The following is a 23,772-nucleotide window of genomic DNA, read 5'->3' on the forward strand; positions in this document are numbered from 1 at the left end:
TTTTATAGACTAAACAAACTCAGATCCCTCAGACATTCCTTATATGACATGTTTACTAGATCCTTCATGAGCCTTGTTGCCCTTCTCTGGACGTGTTCCAGAATCTCAAAGTCCTTTTTGAAGTGAGTGGCCCAAAAATTGACGTAGTATTCAAGGTGCAGGGTCACTAGTGAGGCATGCAGGAGGATGATCTCTGCGCTGGTCCTGCTGGCCACACTGGTTTCGATACAGTCAGGGGAACCTGGACAACTGGCAGGAATGGATGGCGAAGACCTAATGAAATTCAGCAATGACAAACTGTGAATCCTGCCCTCAGAAAGGCAGAACCCTACAGTCATGCAGACTGCAGCAGAGGAACCGAGGAGCAGCTCTGCAGAGACAGGCCAGCGTCCTGGAGGACAGCTGTCTGAAGTTGCGTGCTCTGGAATCAGAAGAGGCCAGTGACACCCTGGGCTGTTTGAATAAGAATGTGGTGCAGAGAGTGGGGGAAGTGATTATTCTCTGCTATCATGTGTGAAACCACTCCCAGATACTTGTGTTTGGTTTGGGGTCCCCACTATAGGAAAAACATCAGTAAAGAATAGGATGATCAACACAGATGGGGGTTGGAGCACAGGCCTTAAGAAGAGAGGCTGGGGAACTGGGTTTGTTCAGCCTGGAGAAGGATGGATTCTCTGGTGGGACCTAACAACAGCTGCCCATACCTGGGATGTGGTTGCGCATGTGTCCTGCCCATACATGGAGTGGCTGTTGAGAGCCAGGCACTTCCCAGCTGTGCATGGTGGAAGGACAAGAGACAAAGAAATTTGAAAGAAGCAAGTCCTGTGTGCAGGATATTGCACTAGAGACCTTCCATGGTCACTTCCAATCTAAATTATAGTACTGTGTCCTTATAAAGAGACCTTTGCTGGAAAGCCCTTACACCACCAAGATTGTTGAGCCTGCCTGCACCTTTGCACTCTTGTAATTGCCATGTAGCAGTTTTATAAGAAAAAATTATGTTGCCTTGTATTACTTATTTTTTTATTTTCTTCAAAACTAAGGAGTTGCCCATCTGGAGAAACTGCATTGTTTCTATCCTGATAATTTTCTGAGCTATCCTGCTGACTCTGCATCAGAGGATGGAAGTAGTATTATAGTACTCAGGAGGTGAAGAAGCAGCTAGGGAGGCAATCAGTAACTTTTGATATGTACCTAAAGCCATTCTTTCTGTATTACTCAGATAATTCAGAGTACTGGTAACCCAATTTGAATTGCAGTCAGTACAGAGTTTTGTAACACATGTAGTGGATATATTCAGATCTGGTCTGCATCTTTGTCAATGAGCATAGGCACTGTGAACCAGCTGACCTCACTAGTAAGTAAGGAAAAGCTAATGAATATGAGACATGTACCCCTGAGTTAATGGAGGGTATTTTCCCTGTGCTTAGTTCATAGGATTATTGTATTTCTGGAAAGAGACCATGAGTCTTGCCAGTCTTTAGTTATGACATTATTGAGGTGCACCTCACTGAGTATGCAGAAGAACATAAAGAGAATACCTCCTTATTACACCTTATAATTTATCATGCCATTTTTCTTCTTTTTTCTAAAATCTTCCTGACAGTTTCTGTAGAATTAGAAATCTTACAAAGCATTTCCTCCTTGCCTTCATAGACCTTTGTATTGCTGAAAAATCCATGGGTTCTGTATGCAGCAGTGACTGTGCAGGACTTGAGACTAGAGCAGAAAAGGGCCCTGTTTAAGAGCAGGGAGGTGAGAAGGCTTTAAGTATTGTTTTTCCCTTGCTCATACTTTGGGATTTTTTTGTTTTTCTGTAGTTTGCATTCATTACAGACCTGGCTGATATTTCATTGTCGGACTAAACATGAAGTTTTTCCTTAATGAGACATGGTCCACTACTAAAATGCATTTGTGTCATTTGATGTTCGGGTGTGTCTTATATTCTTAGGCAAGTTTCATTTTCCAGGGGCCAGCTTGCTTTAATTGCTTTTTGTTTGTTTCTGTTATTTCCATGCATTAAGAAGATTGGTCTCCTGTCTTACTCAGGAAACCATCAACAAGTCAGACTGTTAACACAGTATATTACAGCATAGCAATGACAGCTGGTTTTCTGTATGTATATTTGTAAAACCCTGCCTTTGCTTGCAGGGCGTAGTTCGTCACAGGCCATGCTGTTGGGAATGGGGCAGAGACAGGCTGTCTAATACTAAGTCAGTTGTTGTCTGTGTACAGTGTCTTTTCTAGAACAAGGCATGATCTTGCTGCTGCTGAGCCATGGCAGGATTTGGAGGCTAATATAAACTTGTAATTTTTAAAGGAATTTCATTTGTTGTGTAAAAGTTCACAGAATGCTAGAAGTCACCATATCTGATCACTGTACATTCTCTTCATCCTACTGATGAGAAGTTAACTTACTCTATGGCACATTGAATGCTGAAATAATAATGAAAAGTGGTTCTTGTATCTCAGCCAGGAAGGGCATGAATAACCCTAGGGATTACTGCAATACATCTGGAGAGCATGGCCACATGCTTTCCAGCTGGTTGGACTTTTCTTCATTACTACTGTGAACTCTGCAATCAAACCTCATTCTCTGTGGATATGCACACATATGTGTGCAATTTGTCACTGGAACAGGCTTTCCAGGGAAGTGTTTGCAGCACCAAGTCTGTCAGAGTTCAAGGAGCATCTGCAGAATGATCTCAGTCATATGGTTAATTGTTAGGTCATAGTGTGAGAAGCAGGGAGTTGGACTTGGTGATCCTTATGTGTCCTTTCCAACTTAGATATTTTACAATTCTAATTTTACCTCACAGGGACTCTGAGCACTATGCCAGCTGGTTTTATTATGTGAAAGACAAAATTCAATTGGGGTATGTTGCTGCCAAAACACATCTCTCTCTCATTATACTCACAGAAATGTGTGTGTTTGCTAGATGTCTGTAGGAAAACAGCTTTTGTCTCTTGCTTTATCCTTGCTTCTAGCCCAGCCAGAGCTGAATACTGTACATGTCAACAGCTGTTTCTAATCATTCTATTAGAGTTTGTGTGAAAAGGACAATGAGGTTTTCATAAGGCATGGAGTCACAGGCACACTGTCCTGAAGGTTATACTTGCTTTGGGAGTTGACTCTTGAAACATTTGTAAAAGAGGGTGCGAAGTTATGTGTTTTGGATCTGAATCTCAAACTGATGACTAAAGCAACATGAGACAGCATTTGGAATGGAACATCATAATTGATACACCTGTTAACATCCCACACACTGAGGAAAGCAACCCCCTAATAAGAAAAAGTTACACAGACTGCATCTTGTGCTAAGCTTTCCAATACATCTGCAATGAGGAGAAACAGTTGGAAACAATATTAGTTGCTGCAATACATTTTGTTTGAAGTTATCATACTTTGTAAGTTTGGGTTTGTGGAAAAGTACATTTCAAAGGCAATTACATAATTTTCACAAACTTGTGTATTATACATGGAGGGGTGTGTTACTTATGTTAAAGCAAAGATACGTTACACATATATATAGTTTGTGACTGTAATGCATATATAGTTTTTTATCCTAACTGGTTTGACTGGGAACCCAGTGAGAATTTTCATGTTTACATCACTTTTATCAATTATATAATTTGTTTGAGTTTATGAGAGGAAGTATGGATTTTGTTGTTGATGAAAATCACTATGGTTTTGCTGTCCAAGTAGCATTTATTACCACTAAAGCAACATCATAAGATTGCCAGAATATTAGAGTGAACTAAGCCATAGTCTGTAAATTTCCTTAAAAGATTGCTCTCTTTTGTTTATTTCTTTTGGCACTATGGATCTGAGGTACGGTATATGTAGTTATGGATGGTTTGACTGGCTTGCAGAATCTTTCTGTGATTCCAGAGAGGAATAATATAGATATAGCAAATGTCTGCATACAGTCACTGCTGAGTTGTGTTAGGAAATTAGCTTGGTCATAGCTCTATTTGTTAATTGTAGAATTAATTTCTTTAGGAAATGCTCCTGACTGGCTGATCACTCAGTGATCAGTAATTTTATCTCTTCAGTCATCCAGTGTCATGTTTTTCTCAGTATCTTTTCTCCCAAGTGCAGATTGGTTTCTTAAATATGAAACATGATGGGACTATACATAAGGATAGCTCCTTTGTGGGCCAGTCAGCATTGGTTGTCAGCCCTTGGGCAGTGGTCCACACCAGGTCTGAGGCCTTGAGGCTTCCAGAATCAAGAGCTAATTCTACGTCCCTCCTAGTTAACAGAATCTTGAGTAGGTTGTTCTTCAGAAACACAAGAAATTGTTGTCTAAAATAAAATTAATGTGGTTGCAGGAACATTGCTGTGATCTTATAGATCTCTATGAGTACTTTCTCTTGTTCAAATGAATGAATTCCCTATCAGGTACAACTCAAGTTCTGTTTGCTTCTTTTTGTCAGATCTCTGCACAAATAAGGTTTGTTTTTCTCCATCATTTAGAAATGCTTAAGATGATTGATTCATTCTTGCTTTTGCCAATTAGAGGATTTTACTGACATTTTTACCAGTCTGTGAGTTGTATGCTCTTTGTCCAGTTTCAATTTGACTTTGCTCCTTTGCAGAAATTTTCTTTGTAGTGGGTATCACTCGCCCAGCTTAATTAGAGAGCTCATTAAGGTTTGTGTAACTCCCTGAAATGATGTATTAGTAGACTTGCTGAATTCACTGTAATGATACTGAACTGCAGCTTACTGAACTAACCCATCAGACCCTTCCACTTCTATCCTTACAGCCACCAATAAAACTAGGATGTATCAAGGCCCACAAGTTATATTTTTCTGAGAACTTCGTTACTTTTATCAGATCAGTCAATTCTTTCTTTCACTGGGAAGAGTTGTGGAAAGCCTAGTGGTAACTTTACTAGAAATTCTTCAAATGAATCATTCAGAACATTAAAATTTGTTACTAATGAATGGATGAGAGTGTTGGCAATGTTTTAGCATATCTAGGAGAATTTCCATACCTGAGGCAAAACAGGCAAGGAGTCTACGGTATTTTCTCTTGTGTCTGTTGCCCATGCTGCAGAGCTGTTTTACCTGCTCCTTATTTAATTACTTACCTTTAAATCTTTTAAACGTTACCCCATGGTTTGGGAGAGTGCTGGAAGGTCATCCCAAGTTCGTGGAATCTATATGGGCAGAGTCTCAATAAGGGGAATTAATTTCTTAACATTCAGTAGCTGTTTATTCTAGAAGATTTTCTTTCCTTGTGTGAATCTGGCTAATTAGCATTTCTCCTGTAAGCTTTGAATTCCACATTTGGCTGCAATTAGTAGTGATGACTGATACATGGTCAGGCTAATTGGTTTAATGGACTTTAAGTGCAATGTTAGAATTTTTCCTCTAGAAAATAGAATTTTCCTATTGGTAGTTCTGCTTAAAGACAAAGGAGAGTCTTCAGGGGCTAGACATGAGGAACTCATGCAATCTGTAGTCTCAGCAGAGATAAACCTCTCAGCTAGGCGTAGTTATACTACAGAATCATTTGGCTTCTTTACACAGTGTGCAGACAGCATCCTGTTTTTCTGTATAGATTAAAAACAATCATGAGAAATCAGAAGCAAGAGGATGAAGACATCCATTTTGTACTTTGAAATTGCTTCTTCCCTCCTTTTTAAACAATAAACCTTCAAACTTATTTTTATTTACACAGACCTATTCACCTTGGCATAATTTTTTTTTTCCCTCTTCTCAGGGAGTGGTATTTCTGTCTGTAAGGTACTGAATTTGTTCGCAGATTTCTTGGAAACAACTCTTACAGTCCACATAACTAATCTTGCTTTATAATGGGTGTTTAATACTCAATAAAGCAAAATAGTTGACATTTTCCTCTTGGTACCAGTTCAGCAACATAATTAAGCACATTTTACTTCTTGGCTCATGAGAACCCCTAGAGATTTGAAGGGAAATAAGAAAGTATTTTGTAAAAGTTTATTTAAAAAATAAATGGATGGAGAATATAGAAAAAAATAAGATCTGCACAAAAGTACTGGTTTTTCTATTACTTCTTTGTTTTTTTATTTTCATCCATTTTATTATGTACTCATTTCTTGCTGGCACTGAACCCTTGTATAAAACACTTGTTGTCCTATAAAGGAGAAATTGAAGCTGTGCTGTGTCTGAGTAAGCATCTCCCAGCACAAACCTCTTAGGTTGCTTCATAGGTCTCTTCATAAATCTCAGTATGGGAGGCATGCTGAAGCTGGGCCAGAAGGACGTAAGACGTGGAAGGGGAAGAGTGCTGAAGAACGCAACTCAGAAGACAGGGCTGCATATCCACAGACAGTACTGTAGTGTGAAATCATGTAAAGCTTGTGAACATTCTGAGCGCTGCTGCAGTTAAGGAAGATACTGATTCAGCCAAGCCTGAGTTTACACCTTCTCCTGGCAGTGCAGTGTGTTTTGTGGAAGCCCATATGTCCACATGGTATCTATGCAGGGCAGTGCAGAGATACTCTGTAGAGTCCCACTGCCTGTGTTTGTGCCAGCAAAGCACCAAACATGGCCTGTGAAGGAGACCAGCCAGCAGGAGCTCTGTGCCGCACTGATGAGGTCAGACTGCTTCCTGCTTAATAGGTAGCTCCTTCACCCTGAGCTTACAAGTACCTGCACCATGCTGTGTTGTTCAGTGTAGCATTTATTATTCACCTTCAGAGGTGCCTAAGGTGGGTGAGTACCCAGCAGCACTTAAATCACTAGTGTCTCCACAAAAATTTTATTAATTTTGTAGGCTTGCCCCTGAGAAATGCTGCATGCTTTTTTCTTGTCTCCTTTCTTGTTTATTCTCATCTTGTCATGTCTGTGTTTTCCTGCACACACAGCAGAAAAGAACATTATTATAAATATCGTACTTAAAATAAACCCTTGCTCTTAGCAAACTCAGTCTGGATACAGGTATTCAGTTTGACAGTCTGGGTTATTCTAAACACAGTGGATTTGTTCTGAATTATCTGAATTTATCATTCAAGGGAAGGGAAAGAAGAGATAAGTGTTGGTAGTGTGATTAGTTCAAAAGGGTGAAATTATTAATAGTTTGGAAAAAGAATTTTACAATCAACTTATTCCTAGTAAAAGGTAACTAAGAGTCATTTCTTGCAGCTAAAAGTGAATTCACTTAAGATTGGATTTCATTGTTTATAATGAGAGCACAAATATTTCATCTGAAATTAAGGGTTTTGCATTATGAATAAATCAACTTTTATTTTTTAAAAAAACAACTATAGGAATATTGGGTTTTTGCTTTACCTAGCAGTGTATTTAATACAGATGAACAAGACAGTACTTTTTAGTGAACACCACCTGTGTCAGTATTTATTCAATCAAAATTTATTATTATTGTACCAAAGGCTGTTGTCTATGAGTTACATCCATTTTTGATTCCTTTTGGAAGATCCGCTCCATGCTAAAATCTGTGATTTTTTTAAAAAAGCTGACAGAAGAGGTTTAGGTTGTGATTTTTTTATTTTCTAGAAACTGCAAGGAAGTGTGTGTTTTGTAGTCTGACCTACTGTGCTTTCATGCTGACAGCAGAATCCATACCATAATAGTCTGACTGAGCAGAAGCAGATGCCATAGACTTACTGGCCAGTTTCGTGTCTGAAATAAGGGGCTTCTCATAAAATCCATGGAGGGATTTTTTTAAGGGTAAATTTTTTCAAAAGGAGGGATAGCTCTCAGTTTCTCTATGTACAAACTTCAGTTAAATTGAATTAAACACTCAGCTCTTCAGAAAACTGTTTTTTCCCATGGAATCTCATTGCTAGAACTCTGTATTATTGTCCAGATTTCAGAGGGGAACTTACAAGCCGAAGTTATACTTAAGGCCTTAAAACCTAGGCCTGTGTATGAGGACTCCGCCAGTGTAACTTCCTAAAAGTGATTTAACCTTCCGGAAGGCAGATATTCTTTAGTGCTCACAAATTTGGGATGATAACAATCTCAGTGTAACATATATGTAACTTCCTTGCCCTTGACAGTTTTAACACTGGCAGTAATTTCATACCTTGATCACTACAGCAATGACCTATTTGTAACACGTGCAAATGTGGAGTGATAAATCCCGGCTTTGCATGTCATTTGCATGAAAAAATTCATACATTTTTTAATAGTGTATTTGCCATCCCTGTTCACCTGGGTTCTGCATCAGTGGCAGTTCACTCCATCACAGATTAGTGAGACTAGAGTACAGTGTCCATCAAAAGGATTCTTGCACCTTCTGCCCATAGTGGGCAGGATTATCACATTAGTTTTGAAGGCGAAGGCAGACTCAGCAAGGAGCTGTGCTGGCTATTGTTACTTTGACTGCTCCCTGAGGAGTAAGGAAGAGGCAGTGGCTTTCTGCAGTCCGTTCTCAGAAATTCGAAGTAGAGCTGTGCTGCAGCTGTTGGCCTACTTACAAATGCATTTCAGTTCTGCAGTGCTCCCCTGTATATGGCTATGTAGTTAGGCATGAATTTACTTTTACCCTCTGGGACAGAATCAGAAAGTTACCTGTGGGGAATGGGACACAAATTAGGTTTCCATTATTTTGTAAAGTGTCTCAAGTACTTTTAAGAGTGCTGTCTTTTTTGTATGCACAAGGTGCTTGTAGCATTTGACTGAGGTCCTGCAGAGCCAGGAAAACTTGTTGGTATGAAATACAGAGCTGCACGTTCACACCATGACATACAGGTGGCAACAAGGAATATGATTGACTGTGAGGCCTCACTGTGGATATTGGGGAGCCTGAGTTCTGTGGTGAGTGTTTTAATCTTCCTTGTGATGGTGCAAGTCTGCTACTAAGGAAGACAGATGAAGTTCAATGAACTTCAAGAGGCCAAAGGGAGATACTAAGTTTTACATTTGTTTGGTTTAGAGCCAAGTGTCTGACTTTCCACACAATATTCCTTGGGTATGGTGGTGATTGTGCTGAAAACAAGTTCCATGTAGCTCTCTTCTATGAATCTGTAGTATTGCAAGACACGAGCCAGGTAGATTGTATTCATGGATTTATTAGGTAAACTGAGCAAAGGAGAAGCATTATTGGACCTGGACTAGTGTGGATGAGCTCATTAGAGAGGTTAAGATTTGAGACTGACTGGAATGTAGTAGCCATGCAGGCATGGTTGAGTTTATGATCCCAAGGAACATGGGCCTGGCAAGGAACATAGTCTGGATACTGAGCTTTAGAAAAAAACCTTCCAGTTGTTTAAAGAATTAGTGAATATGATCCCCTGGGAAATTGTCCTAAAGGACCAAAGAGCAGACTGTAGCTGGCAACTCTTTAAGATCACTTTTCTTTGAGCGCAAGTGCTTTCCATCCCAGTGTTTAGAAAATCAAAGAGTGCAAGACAGAAACTGGTGTGGCTGAGCAAAGATCTGCTTCTCAAACTGAGGAATAAGAAGGAAGTGCATAGCCAGTGGAAGCAGGACAGGTGACCTGGGAAGAGTACGGAGATGCCAATTGGATGTGTAAGGATAGGTCAGGAAAGCTAAGGCACAGATGAAATAGGACTTGGTAGGGGATGTGAAGAATAACAAGAATTCTATCAGTATATAACTCAGAAAATGAAGGCCAGAAAATAAAGGCTGTGATAAATGCGAAGGAAGAATGGTGAAAACAGAACTGGAAAAGTCTGAGGTACTCAATGAGTTCCTCACCTCAGTCTTCACTGGCAGTCAGGCTTTCCACATCTCTCAAGTCCCTGAACCTCCAGGTGGGGACTAGGGGAGTAAAGTTCTTATCATTGGCAGTGAAGAGCAGGTGTGAGACTACATGATGAAACTAAATAGGCCCGAGTCTATAAGGCCTGATGAGATGCATTCCAGGGTCCTGAGGGAATTGGATGATATTTTTGCCATGCCATTCTCCATCATATTTGAAAAGTCCTGGTGGTCAGGCAAAGTCCCTGGAGACTAGAAAAAGGGAAGCATCATGCCTATTTTTAAAAAGGAGAGAAAGGAAAACTGGGAACTACAGGCTGGTGAGCCTCACCTCTGTGTCTAGGAAGATCATGGGGCAGATCTTCATGGAAGCAGTGTTAAGGCTCGTGCAAGACAAGGAGGTGATACAAGGCAGCCAGCTCAGATTTACTGAGGACAAATTGTGCCTGACCAACCTGGTGGCCTTATACGATGCAGTGACTACAGTGGCTGACAAGGGAAGACTGACAAATGTCATATACCTAGGTTTGTGTTATGCCTCTGACATGGTCCCACATGGCATCACAAAGAAGGGTGGCCAGCAGGGTCAGGGAGAGGATTCTGCTGTTGTGAGACCTCACCTGCAGTGCTGCATCCTGTTCTGGTGTCCTCAGCACAAGAAAGGTGTGGACCTGTTGTAGCAGGTCCAAAAGAGGACCATGAAGATGATTATAAGTCTGAAGAACCTGTCCTGTGAAGACAGTCTGAGAGACCTGGGGTTGTTCAGGCTGGAGAAGAGAAGGTTCTGGGGAGACTTGAGGGAAGCCTTACTTTACCTAAAGAAGGGTTATGAAAAGATGGAGAACAGCTTTCCACATATGCACATAATGATGGGACGAGGGGGAATGTTTTCAAGCTAGACCGTGAGAGATTTAGATTGTATATTAGGAAATGTTCTTCACTGGAGGGCAGTGAGGCACTGAAACAGCTTGCCTAGAGAAGTTGTGGGCAGTCCACCCTGGCAGTGTCCAAGGCCATGTTGGATGGGGCTATGAGCAGTGTGATCTAGTGTGCTGCATACTTACCCATGGCATCTAGTTCCATCCTTACCATGGAACTAGATGATCTTCAAGGTCACTTGCAATCCAACTTATGCTATGATTCTGTGACTGTGATTCTTTGACTTTGCCTTTCTGCTAGGGCAGTTTTTGCTGTTGAAAGATTTCAAAAGCAAAGGAAGGCCAATATGAGACTGAAAGGCAGGAGAAAATACTGAGGCGGTTTATTGGCACGAGTTGTGTTACATGAGCCTGGAGGCTTCGTTGATAGAAGACTAATTCACATAGTCCTGATTAGAATTTATTGATGGTTCCTACAATTATTAGTAATCCATTAGTCAGGACTATTGTCAGCAAAAAAAAATCCACCTGAAGTTGCCAGTTTTCAAGACAGAAACTATCCCTGAACACAAGAGTGTGATTCAGCATACCTTTATAACACCTGTATAAGTATTTTAATTAAAACATTGCAGGGGTTGGGAGGAAGGAAAACAAAAAAAAAACCCTAACTTTTTTAAATGCTTCATAACTAAAGTGTCTCCAGATGCTTTTTAAAAATTGATTTCTTCTACTATGATTGTTCTCTGTGAGGTGTAGCATACTAGAAAGCAAGAAGTAGTGGAACTTGTCTACTACCTGTTTTTTTCTCTGCCTTATGGTCCTGACAGCCTCTCTACCAGACGTGACAGCTTATGTCTTATCTTTTTGATGTGTCCTGGTTATCAGTGTTGTGTGTGAGGGCTTAGCATTCCATTGCTTTTTGCTTAATAAATTAAAGACTGGGAAGGAGTAACACTGTAATACTTGACCATATAAGGGAGGTGACTGTTTTAGCTCTGCTCCTTGCACAATATACAGTTGAAGCCTTTTAAGGGAAGGTGGTGCAGACAAAGTGAAAACATCCAGAAGCAGCACATCTATTTCATGTTATAGTTGGTGCCAGTGCTCCTGCTGCCATTGCTACTACTGTGAATTTCTTAACAGTCTATTGCAGTTGCATAGATAAAAAGTAAAGACTTAGAAATGGGACTGAAAAAAAGTTAAAACCATTTGATTAATGACTCTTGCGAGAACTGACCAAAGGTGAGATTCATTAGACTTCAGAAGATGAAAAATGAAGTAGTAAAGAGCTCTCCAATATCAGGAAGGAGACCAAAGAGAGAACAAGTGGGAATACAATTCAGTGAGAATGGGGATAGGAATTTGGTGACTAATCAGACAATAAATATGGTGTTAAGAAAGTTAAAAACTAGTTTTGTGGTTTTTGCAGAAGAAATTTGGATGTTGAAGAGAGTGCTTTAAAGGAATGAAACCATTAAATTTTGGGTCTGGTTGCAAGTACACTTAAGACAAATTCTGTATATTATTAGAAAACAACCAATCCAGTATCTTTAATAAAGGGATAGCAAAATTGATGTAGGCAAACATAAATCACTTGTGTTGAGCTCAGAAGTGTCCTGGGTGTTAGAAAAAAAATCCAAGCAACTCGGGCAGTAAAATATCAAATACAAATGTTTGTAGGCTAAGATTAGACTGTGTGAAGACTTATTTTTAGCTAGAGAAATTGTCTTCTTGATAAATCAGATGCAGGTCCCTCATTGAGATATTTTAATTCTTTGCATGAAGCAAAACTACAGAAGTGGAAAGAAAAATAGTTTTGTCTTAGTTTCAATCAAATAATAGTCTTGTCTTTGAAATAAAATGTGCTTCAGACCTAAAATCAAATGAGGCTTTTATCAGCTGGAGATTAGATAACACAGACTACTTCAGTGGCTAAGTAGAGATTTAGAAGACCTAGTGAGAAACCTTTTTATTCTACAGCCATAGTAACTCTGAAAGAAACCATTACAGAGGTTTGTTCTCTTTTGGAGTGTTGCTACAACACACTATCTTGCAGTGGCCCATGTCTGTCCCACAAATTCATTCAATTCCTGATTGTTAGTGCCTGTCAGTGCTTACCCTTCTGCAGAGTAAGACATGCTATTTTCTGAATTACAGCACCTTTTTTACCTCAGTGCTGGCGCCACAGAGAGGAACAGGATTGAAAATAAGTGTATCCATGGGACATCAGTCAGTATTTTGAAGCCTGTTCACCCAGGTGCCTATAAGCAGCTTTCACACGTCAGCAGATACCTACAGGTGGTGGAAGATGAGAGACAAGGAAATGCTATAGCTGCTTCTCTAGTGTTTCTTTCATTAATACCTATTTCTTCCTCCACGTTAAGACTCCAGAATGAAAGTGATGCTGCAGTTTACTCTAGACAGCATTTCACCAACAATACAAAACTCTAACCAGTCACATCTTTACAAGTTCATGAGACTTGGCAAAGAAAGCCCATCCCCCAGTGTTGTGAACTTTATCTTTGTGGTGAACAGGCATCACAACTTTGGCAGGATGATTCTGGCTGATTGACTGATCTATTCTTGGAAGTTGCAAGAGTTTCACTGGCACAAGAAAGTCAGCTTGCTGCAGGCTGTTGTATTGGAATGATTTATATTCATCAGGATGTTTTTGTGGCATTGTAGAGATCAGGTTGGAGAAAACTTCCCTCTGACTCTCGTTAATGTGAGTCTGGGTAATTCTGCTGGTGTCAGAGGTGCTAGTGCAAAACCACCGTGTCTGGAAGATACCATCAAGGACCATTTTGTTTTATTCATCTATCTGTGAAAAATAGTCTTTTGTATCTACTAAAAACTGAAAGAAAGTTATCACAAGGATCTTTAACACTTTAAAATAAAAGAACATGTTTATTTAAAATGAAAAGTTACGTTTTTACATGGTTCAGCAGGCTAATATTTTTAGAATTCCAAGGAAAATAATCTGGACTATCAAGGAGTCCTGTACCCTCCTTTTTCTAGTTAGGTGACATGTAGATGGCTATGAAGTATGAGGAAGAAGACCTGGGATATTCAGATGAAATTGTGAAATTGTGAATAAGTGAAAATTATGTGAAAATTGTACAATAAATAGTTCAGTTGCCTGGTAAAGTTTTCCACATTAGTCTGTTAGGTCTTTCAGGAGTGTTATTAGAACTACCTGTTATAATTTTTTTCTGCCAGGAAATTAAAAAAAATTCTAATCTTTATTAGGAGGCTATAATTATGTTCACTATTACCTTTATTGTGAGCTGACCAGCTCATGCTTAAGTGAGACTTATTGTAGAGTTCAAGAATTGGCTTCACATTTCTGTGTTGGTACTAAATTCTCCAATAATTCTGTTTTCCAGAGATGAAATAACTCAAACTGCTTTTCAGGTTTGCATTGTATACATTCTCCTTATGTTTGAACAAAAAGTGGGCAGTCAGTATAGGTAGTGTGGGACTGGCTCTTCTAAATAAAAATGACAGTGGAACTGTGAAACAGTACGAGGGTAAATTTAACTGTGGAACTGTACAAGAATTTATATTCCTATTTTCACTCATTTTGTTATCTCCACATTGAAAAGCATCTGCTCTTGCTTTTTTTTAAATTCACAAAGTGTGTTTTTTAATAACATGTCATTGCAAAAAGTACAGTCCACTCTTCTTTGATTTAACTTTTTTTCCTTAATTAGTATTTCAGCATCCTGGGGACATAAATGCCATTAGTTCTGCTATGGGCAGACTAACTGAGATTATTCTAAGGTTCTAACTGAGGTTACCTTTCAGTTGGGTTCCAAATTTAAATACTCTGTTTCCTAGTCTAGCAAGGGGTAATTACTGCTACACACAGATGGAATGAACTTTACTGTGTAATCTCATTGATGTAGTGAACACTTACACTAAAAGAAGGGCAAGCAAGAGTAGTGTTTGAAGTCAGTCCCTTTAAATGTCCAAGATGAGAAGAACCAGAATGTCCGTGGTTTATTGTCTTTCTTCAACATAGTTGAACTCATGGAACATATAAACACAGGTATATTAACTGTGTGGTTAGACATAAATAGAATGCCTTTACTTCAAATAGACTAGGGAAATGAACCTATTTATAGGGCATATTTTTTCCCAGTTTTTATTTTGAATTGCTCTGGAAGAATATTCCATCCATTAAGTCAGGTCTTTTAACAGCCACTACCTAAACATGAAAGCTCAGAGCCTGAGGTATTGCCCTTACAGGTGCACTGCTGCATCAGTATCTTGCTGATAATGCATTATACATATCAAAGGATATATAAAATTTACTGCTATCTGAGACCTCTGCAGGAAATAAACCACTTGCAATACTAGTTCCAAGACTCACTTCCTGAGAGAAGTAATATCCTCTCTCATCAAGAGATCTCATACAGACAAAACTCATTATGTTAATTGACTTTACATTTCTAACTCCCCAGATTTGGGGATTATACTGTATACAGAAAGAATACAGAAAGAAGAGAAACTTAAAAAGCTGTACATAGTCTTGGTTGAACTGTCCTGTGAAGGTATATTTCTAAAAACATTGTAAAATGTAATTAATAGACCTGTGACAAGTGATAAAAATCCTTGCTTTGACTCATCAGCAGTTGTTGCAGAGTTGCAAGTTCCTGAAATCCTTATCCTAAGCATTTACTTGCTTAGCATCTATCAAGCCTATTAGGAAGCCATATGCTCTGTTAAGTAGTGCTGGCAATGTTCAGTCCAGTGGTACTCAGAAACTAGTTTCCAAATTTTGGTCCACAGGGATTCTACCTGTCTCAACTGGAACCTCTTCAATAACAAAATCTGAGTTCTTGCTGTAGCAGTGATTGAAAGTTCTGATTTAAGAATTTTGCCTATAAAAAAAGCAGATTGGTAAACATAAAGTAAAAAAAAAGAATGTTTTGGGTAGAATGTAGAATTATTTTTTTTTTACTTTTTCTTGACTGAAGTAATACCCAGTCATATTTTAGTTTAGAAAGATGTAGATGTAGGAACATTAAAAATCCCACCCCTTTCCTGCATCTAATCTCTATTTTCCCTGGCTTTGAAGATCTAGTATTCACCGTCATGTATTAGTTTCCTTCCTCTGAGGGTGTTTTCCTGTATTTTGTGTGATTATGTGTTTGATCTAAAGCAGCATATTATTTCTCAGAGTCCACAGCTTTGAGAATTTTTGCAGCTTCCCATGGGAACCCCCCTCATGTTTTCTGGGGTGATTTTTCACTGTGAATGTCTATAGATGCATAAAGGCACATTCTGCATTTCTTGAGACTTCCAGTGATGATTCTTTATTTCAGAAAAATGTCAGTAAAAAAGGAGTATCCTTAATTTTTAGTGTGCTTCTACTTACTTACTCTGTTGAAATAGAGCAAGAATCAACAACAAAAAAATAAGTTGCATGGAACAATCTGTTATATTAATACTATAAACTATTCATACTGTAAACTCTTACAAAGTGACCCCACATGCTAACAGAAACAACATTTGTATTTTCATTGCTAGCCTAGTGCATAGAACTCTTTGAAGACAGATACAGCCTTTGGAAGCTTCTAGTGCTGGTCAGGATAAGTCCATCCTAGGCTATTTGTTCCTCAGCTAGAGGAATACAGAAAAGTAAATGGGAAAGGATTTCTTTCTCCAAAAATTGGACCAGGATATGGGAACATTTCTGCAAGCAAACATACTCCAGCTGTATCGTTAGACTTAAGATAATTTGTTTTCCTCTTCCAGCATATTAGGTATTGCCTTCTGGTTTATTGTTTTCTCTTTCTTTGGCAGTATAGTCCTGTTTTCAGCCTGAAGTTATTGCCACACAGAGATTAAATTATGTTCTTGACTTTCTTGAAGAGCCAGACAGAAACCTGTTCAGCTGTGCCCTGTGAAACCTTCTTTATGGGACAGTATTTCTAAGGGTTAGTAATGTATGTAGTGCTGTATAAACATCAGGAGGTATGTACCAACCCCCGCCTTTAAACTAGAGGTATGAAATACAAGTTTAGGATTAAAAATTCTGATAATACCCTTTTTTTATGTACCTTCTTGGCTCTTTTCAAATAAATATCAGCAATTCTTACTCTATCTCATTTAAAAATCACTCATTTTAGATGTAATATATAAGTAAAAAAAAATGATACCTAAGCTGAATAGGAGGGAACTTAAAGGTTGATTTGGAGACTACATTACAGTGCAGGCTAACAGTGTAAAAATTGCAGAGAGAATACTTAAGGGCTGAACTGTTATGCCACGACTTACGGTGATGAATGGAGCTCCGTTGGTGTCTGGTCACTAGTAGTCTTCCCCAGGACTCAGTACTGGTGCTGGTCCTGTTTAATATCTTTATCAATCATTTGGATGAAGGGATAGAATTCAGTTCAGTCAGTTCACAGACAACACCATCAGGCAGCAGTGTTGATCTGCTGGAGGGCAGGCAGGCTCTGCAGAGGGATCTGGACAGGCTGGATCATGGGCCAAGGCCGTGCTGTGAGGTTCAACAAGGCCCAGAGCTGGGTCCTGCCCTTGGGTCACAACAGCCCCAGGCAGTGCCACAGGCTGGGGCAGAGTGGCTGGAAAGCTGCCCAGAGGAAAAGGCCCTGGGGGTGCTGGTGACAGCAGCTGAACAGGAGCCAGCAGTGCCCAGGTGGCCAAGGAGGCCAATGGCATCCTGGCCTGTGCCAGCAATAGTGTGGCCAACAGAAGCAGGGCAGGAGTTGTCTCTGTGTATTTGGGGAATGATACTGAGGTGCTGGAGCATGTTCAGAAAACAGCAGTGAAGCTGGTGAGTCTGGAGCTCGAGTACTGTGAGGAGCAACTGAGGGAGTTTGAGTTGTTTAGCCTGGAGAAGAGGAGGCTCAGGGGGGCCCTCTACCACTGCCTGCAAGGAGCTTGTAACCAGGTGGGGGTCATTCTCTTCTGCCACGTATGAAGTGGAAGGACAAGAGGAAGTGGCCTTAAGTTATGCAAGGGGAGATTCAGATTCAATATTAGAAAGATTTTTCTCTGAAAGAGTGGTTAGACATTGGAATAAATTGCCCATGGAGATGGAGGAGTAACTCTCTCAAAAGTATTCAAGAGGTGTCTGGATGTGGCACTTGGGGTGGTCATGGTAGTGCTAGGTTGATGTTTAGACTAGAAGATCTTGAAGGTCTCTTAGGACCTTAACGATTCTGTGAGTCTGTCATTTAGATATATTTGTGTACTAGGTTTTTAAGGGGTCAGTGGCATATTTTGACAGTTTATCCCATCTACTTTTTGCACTTAATTTATGACAGAAATGTGCCATCAGAAAACAGATGTTTTGTCGATCAGAAGGGTCATTGTTTTCACCTTGATACTTTAAGACAGATTGTGTTAAGTGTGTTGGATCCACCTTTGGTTGATCTGCTTTGCTTTAGCTTGACTAGCATTAAAATTAAGTAAACTGTCTTGCTTCAAGGAATGTATGATAGTTGAAGCAATTGTAAGGTCCTTGGTAGTTTGTCAGTTTGTGTCACTGTATCTCAGTTCTTATCTTCCATATTACAAAACAGTTGGTTCTGAAAACCACACAATGAATACCAGCAAACATAATTAGAAAGAAGACTGGTAATACCCATTCTGTGTAAATCCCATCTTGGGATTTAGAGTTCTTTAGAGTTGTTGTGTGGGTTTTCTTTCTTTCTTGTTTTTCAGTCCAAGAAAGGATTTTTTTCATTATCATTTATAACAGGAATATTTACCAGTTATCAAGCTAGGAAAAAGAATGCATATTAAGTTTATGAGGTGGTTCATTTTGGTTCTTAAAAACAGTGTCACATCACCCAGATAGTGAGAGGGTTTCTTGTATTACATAACAGGAGATGGGGAAAATAAATTGAGATTCAGGTTGAGACTGGGAAAGATTTTTAAGAACATACTGCTTAATGGAAGCATTTCTGTATTATCTTGTCTTTGAAAACATTACAAGAAGTAAAAGTATCTTTCAAGAATTTTGATATTTGACTACCTGTACTTGGTAAACAAGGGTGCTTCAACATGATACTTTAACTTCCATTAAAATATTAGTATAGCAAAACTGTCTATTCTTTGATTAGCTGTTTCTTGGTCAGTAAGAATAGAAAGATACTGGTAAAGCCTATTGAACTGAGTTCCTACGTTTTCCCAAATAATACACTTAATGTGTAAACATGCTTGGGTTCTGGTTGAAGTTAGGTGCTGAGACAAGGATCAGTTTTGAATGGTAGTGTTGATCTGTTCTTGGGTGGGTTTTTTTTGGTTTTTGTTTTTTTTTTTTTTACTTCCCGCCCTGCTGTCAGGAGATGTAATGAGAGATGTTGAGTATTTCTCAACTGATCTCAGACCATATGTAAAAAAAGCACTCTATTAATCATGTGATGTTCTATTGTATGTTCTCCAGAGTGGCAAAAGTAATGAAGGTTCCTGTGTATGAGACACCAGCAGGATGGAGATATTTTTCCAATCTTATGGACTCCGGACGTTGTTCCCTTTGTGGTGAGGAGAGTTTTGGCACTGGTAAGTAATACATAATCAAAAATTACCACAAGCTTTTAATCTTTCCTGGATGCCTCAAGTCAAACCCAAAAGAATCAGAAAATTAGCTCTGTCTTGTGCTGAAACAGAGAACTTTCTGTTGTTCACATCTTGAGCTTCTTATTTTAAGTGTGGTGTCCTTGAACCTTGAGGCATGAAGAATGTAGAAAATGGATGTTCTGCAGTGGCAAGCAATCTTACTACTGTCCAGACAGCTTCTGGAGGTGCTTGGCATTCTCTTCTGACTTCAACATAATGCAGAAAATCCTCACTGGTTCCACTGCAAGTCTTTTCACAGACTGCAACAGATTTGGAGGGATTTTGCCTATATGGAAACCACATGTTTTTCCCTAATGTGATTAGGTGTACAAAGTATGAGGACTGGTATATCTGATGGTATATCTAAACAAAACTGTTGTAGACTTTCCTTTTTGGAACATCACAGTTGCTCAAGCATCAGATAAAACTGCCATTAGAAGAAATTAATTTATGTGTCAGCATTTGTGTTTTCCCTAGGTTTCTCCCTTATTGGTCCCAAGAACCAATCAAACAACAGAATGCAGAATGAATAAAAAATTCAAGCCATCAGAAATATAGTATTGACAGTAAGCACTAGAGCAAATAATTGAACTATATAGTCTGTAAATATACACAAATGTGGTTTTAATTTATGAGACTAACGGAATAAATTTTGGAGTGTTTCATTTTTTCTCTTCTGGATTCTGACACAGAAATGCTTCCTTTTTGTTTATTAGTAGTTATTGTAATTATAATTACAAGTCTTTTTGAAAAAGCACAGACCAGAATAACTTAATAATTCATCTGGCTTTAGTTTATTCTATATATTGAGATATATATATATAAATAAAAATAAATAATAACTATATATAATAAATTAATCTATATTTTGATATGAGTTGTATAGGGATCTCTATTTTGAATGTGCAATACCTTGGCTGCAGCTCTTTGTAGAAAATTGCTTACCATGTAGTGAGACTTGATGATAAATTTCATTTTGCTTTAATTGACTTATGTCAAGTATTAAGTTTGTTAGCTAGGGAAAATTAGAGCAGAATGCTGCTATTTTGAAAATAATTACACCTTTAAGCATCCACAGGCGTGGTACTTCATGTATTCTTGTTTGCTGTATGGATCTGAACGGACTATGATGCAAGAACAAAAATGTGTTATATTTCTTTGGGTCTGAGATGTAAAAAGGAAGAGAAGTTAAATTTATAATGAATGTTAATTTTCTTTTTGTTGTCAATGGGAGCCAATGTCCCATGATTAGCAAACTGTATGCCTTCACTATCTGCTCTGAGTGGCACAGTTCTGTATCGCCTTTACTATATCTTTTGTATAGAAACTTCGTCTACAGTGTGTTCTGTGAGATCATTGAGAGAGAAGTAATTTGGGGAGAGAAGGGCAGGAAAGTCTGTACCTTTCAGAATGTACTTTTTTGTTGTGGTGTGCTGTTGAACTGCATCTCCATTAACCAGAGGTGTGAACTGGGGAGTTTTCAACTCTCACTGCTTTTTAACACTTTTTACTGGACCAATTCTGTACCTCTTCCCTCTAAATAACACAAGTTTCTCTTGCCCATGCAAAACCAGATACTTACATGAAATTTGGGTGGGTCTAAAGACATCAGTATGACCTCAGTAGCACACAAATTATTTGGAAAAATCTTGGCTTCATCATCATCCTAAAGAAAGTTAAGTGTGAATTTTAACTGGGAAGAGCTTGTAAAAGTTTTGATGTTTGTTACCAGATGTTGAAGTATATCTAGATACATTAGCCCACAGAGTACAGCACCTCCTGCCGCATGCAGGCTTACGTGTAGAGGTATGTAAAACAAACAGGAGTGGCCTCTCTGTGCCATATGCCATGACAAACCACTTCCACAGATCCGTCTCTGCTTGGGGAGTTATTATCCTAGACCATCTTCATCTGATAGTGTTGAGTAGGACTTTTTCAAATGCTTTCTGTCTGAGGGAGAAGAGAGGAATCATTGGTTGTGCTTAGGAGAAGCCATGTCTTCTTCGATAAAACTTGCCATTTAAATTTCATGGTGCTGTTATAAAAAAAGACAAATATCAGATTTCCCTTTCACATTGCAAAAGCATGTTCAGGTCTTGCTAAGCAGGCTGTCCCAAGTACTGGTGGACTTTTGCCCTGGATATCAGTCATATAGAAATGACAATAAAGTGTTCTGATCTACTGTAACAATGAGGAAATTGCAATCTCTGTAGGTCTAATTTTATTATCCTGGGTATCCAATAGTGGTTGAATTTGGGAACAGAAACACTCATGGAGGTCAAGGAAGTGCCTCTAGGGTTTGACTGTTCTACATAGGCAAGAAAATTACCCTGACTTCTCTCTTTGCTTGTCATTGACTTTTTTCTTTGCTTGTATCTTTCTGTGAGACCCTAAAACAATTGCCTTCCGTACTATAGCCTCTTTTCCAAATTTGCAGGACCTGACCTCAGGCTCGTCTCTACATTCCTTACCCACTCCGTGTTCCTTATATTAATCTGGTTCTCCTATCCTATCATCAATTCTTCAGATCCCTGATAAATCCTGACTCTTGTAAATGAGTGCTTCAACAACATATAGCTGGCCAGCATGGAAAGATGGTCTACAGCAATATCTCAGCATCCCAGTATGTTCTGATCAGATTAACTTCGTTGTACCTGCAGCACTTCAATGCAGAAAGCCTCTTGACCTCCAGTTTCATCCAATTCCATCTAAAGGCAAATCTGGAAATTTGAGATTCGATCCCATGGGCATCCAGAGAACTTGAGCATGGGGTTTGAATTCCTCAGTCCATGTGTAAAAAACTTTTACACATTTGCTGTGTAAAAAAGTATGTGACAGAAGGAGATTTCCTAAGGATGTTGTGGGGTCTCCTTCACTGGAGACACGAAAGAACCTTCTGGATGCAATCCTTTGCCATGTGCTCAGGAAAAAGCCTTCTTGACCAGGGAGATTGAACCAGAAGCTCTGTTTTGGTCCCTTCCAGCCCGACCCATTCTGTGATCCTGTGATACTTTTGGGGCAAATTATGAAATGACTGTAATATCTAAAGTTTGTTTTTCTCACTGCCTCAGTTTCCTTATCATCTTCCAATTCCGTGCAGCTGTGTGGAAAGTATCCTCATATGCCAGGAGGTTTATTTGTAAAATGTGTTCTGGTTTGTAGATGACCAGTACTTTAGCAATGTGAACTGTTTTTAGCAGCAAATATTTACCTTATTGCGAATCTTTTAGTAATGTCCTAAACTATGTGACCCTCACATGTTTCTGCCAGTATTGGGCATTTGAATCAATTTTACAGCTTTTGCCCAATCATATCTATTTAGAGAACTGAAATTTGGCACTTCTTTAGCTTTCAGCATGGAATATTTATATAAGTGTACAATATAGTGATCAGAGTGCAAAGTGTAAGAGAAATAAGTTTTAAAAATCCACCTGCTGTCATCAAACTGCCTTGGAAATCAATTGCTTGTGTACCCAGGTAGTCAAGCCGAGCTGAAATTTCCAAGTAATACAGAGCCCTGGTTTTATAACATAAGGGAGTTTGGTCTGGCAAGTACATAAAAGCAAATTTTCTGCTATAAAAGGAGAAAAGATTTTGAAAACATCCCATACAGCTGTATTTCCCACACTTGTTTTTTGGCAGCTGATCTTGGAGCTAAACCAATGCTTTAAAAACTTCTTCCATTTTTGTAGCAGTGTGGGGAGCTTGTCAGATGAGATTAGTAGCTCTCTGGTTTTATGACGAATGCCCAGCAAACAGTTCAAAGGAGGGCCTCAGCAGCAGCAATTAGTTTCTGAATTTCATCAGCAAGCTATTAATCAGGATTAGGAGAACCGTGTGGCTGATTAATCTCTCTGCAGTTTAGCCACTTCAGTAATTGCTGCAACTTTTTAAAATTTGCTTGCTTCATCTCCAAATTCCCAGATTCTATTAACATCAACTCCCTTCTCCTGAAAGATTATGTGGAAGAAGAATTAGTGAAAAATATAAAAATGTGCTGTCACTGAAATGAATGAAAGCCACAAAGGAGGTGGTGTCTGTTGCAGTAATACAAATCTAAAATAGTCTTATTAACTTGAAAAAATTATCAGATCAGAATGCCCCTTAATCTGCATTTTCCTAAAATATTGCTGTTTCAGACTGCTGGATGATAAATTTGCAAGACTCAAATATGTGCATACAAAATGATTTATTGTGAGTTTTTGAACTCCTGTGATTTTCTTATTTTAATACCACATTTACAGGAGGCAATTTGATAGACTGGGATTACTAAATTAGGGAAAAGCCATTACCTGTTGTTTATGCATATGACCCACAAGGCTTGCTTTCCCTATCAGAATTTAGTATCTCAGATACAGACAAAGTTAGACAGCTTTCGGATAGTAGAAAAATCAAAATATGAACATATTTGCATGATTTTGCTTTGTTTCTCAATATACTGACTCCGAAGATTTTTCTTCAGTTTAAGACTGTGTAAGATGATTACTTCTCTATGAATGGGAACATGCTCTGAGAGTTTTGCCCAGGTTTACTCTGAGTCTGGACATAGCAATTTACTGTAGTAAAAAATAACTTTAGCTACTGTTATATAGAGAAGTAACAAATTAACTTAAAA

The 23,772-nt window shown here is 38.8% G+C and overlaps 1 protein-coding gene across 1 annotated transcript in view; it reads left to right on the forward strand.

The window, feature by feature from the left end:
* PGM5 (phosphoglucomutase 5) overlaps positions 1-23,772 on the forward strand; it is a 71,460-nt gene that overhangs the window by 27,021 nt on the left and 20,667 nt on the right. Inside the window, exon 7 of the mRNA XM_005522708.3 lies at positions 18,985-19,100. Within this exon, the coding sequence (XP_005522765.1) occupies positions 18,985-19,100 (116 nt within the window). The remainder of the gene's footprint in view (positions 1-18,984; positions 19,101-23,772) is intronic.

This window comes from Pseudopodoces humilis, chromosome 4 (genome assembly GCF_049639895.1).
Source record: "Pseudopodoces humilis isolate 2021_Gansu_Grassland_sample_001 chromosome 4, ASM4963989v1, whole genome shotgun sequence".
NCBI lineage: Eukaryota > Metazoa > Chordata > Aves > Passeriformes > Paridae > Pseudopodoces > Pseudopodoces humilis.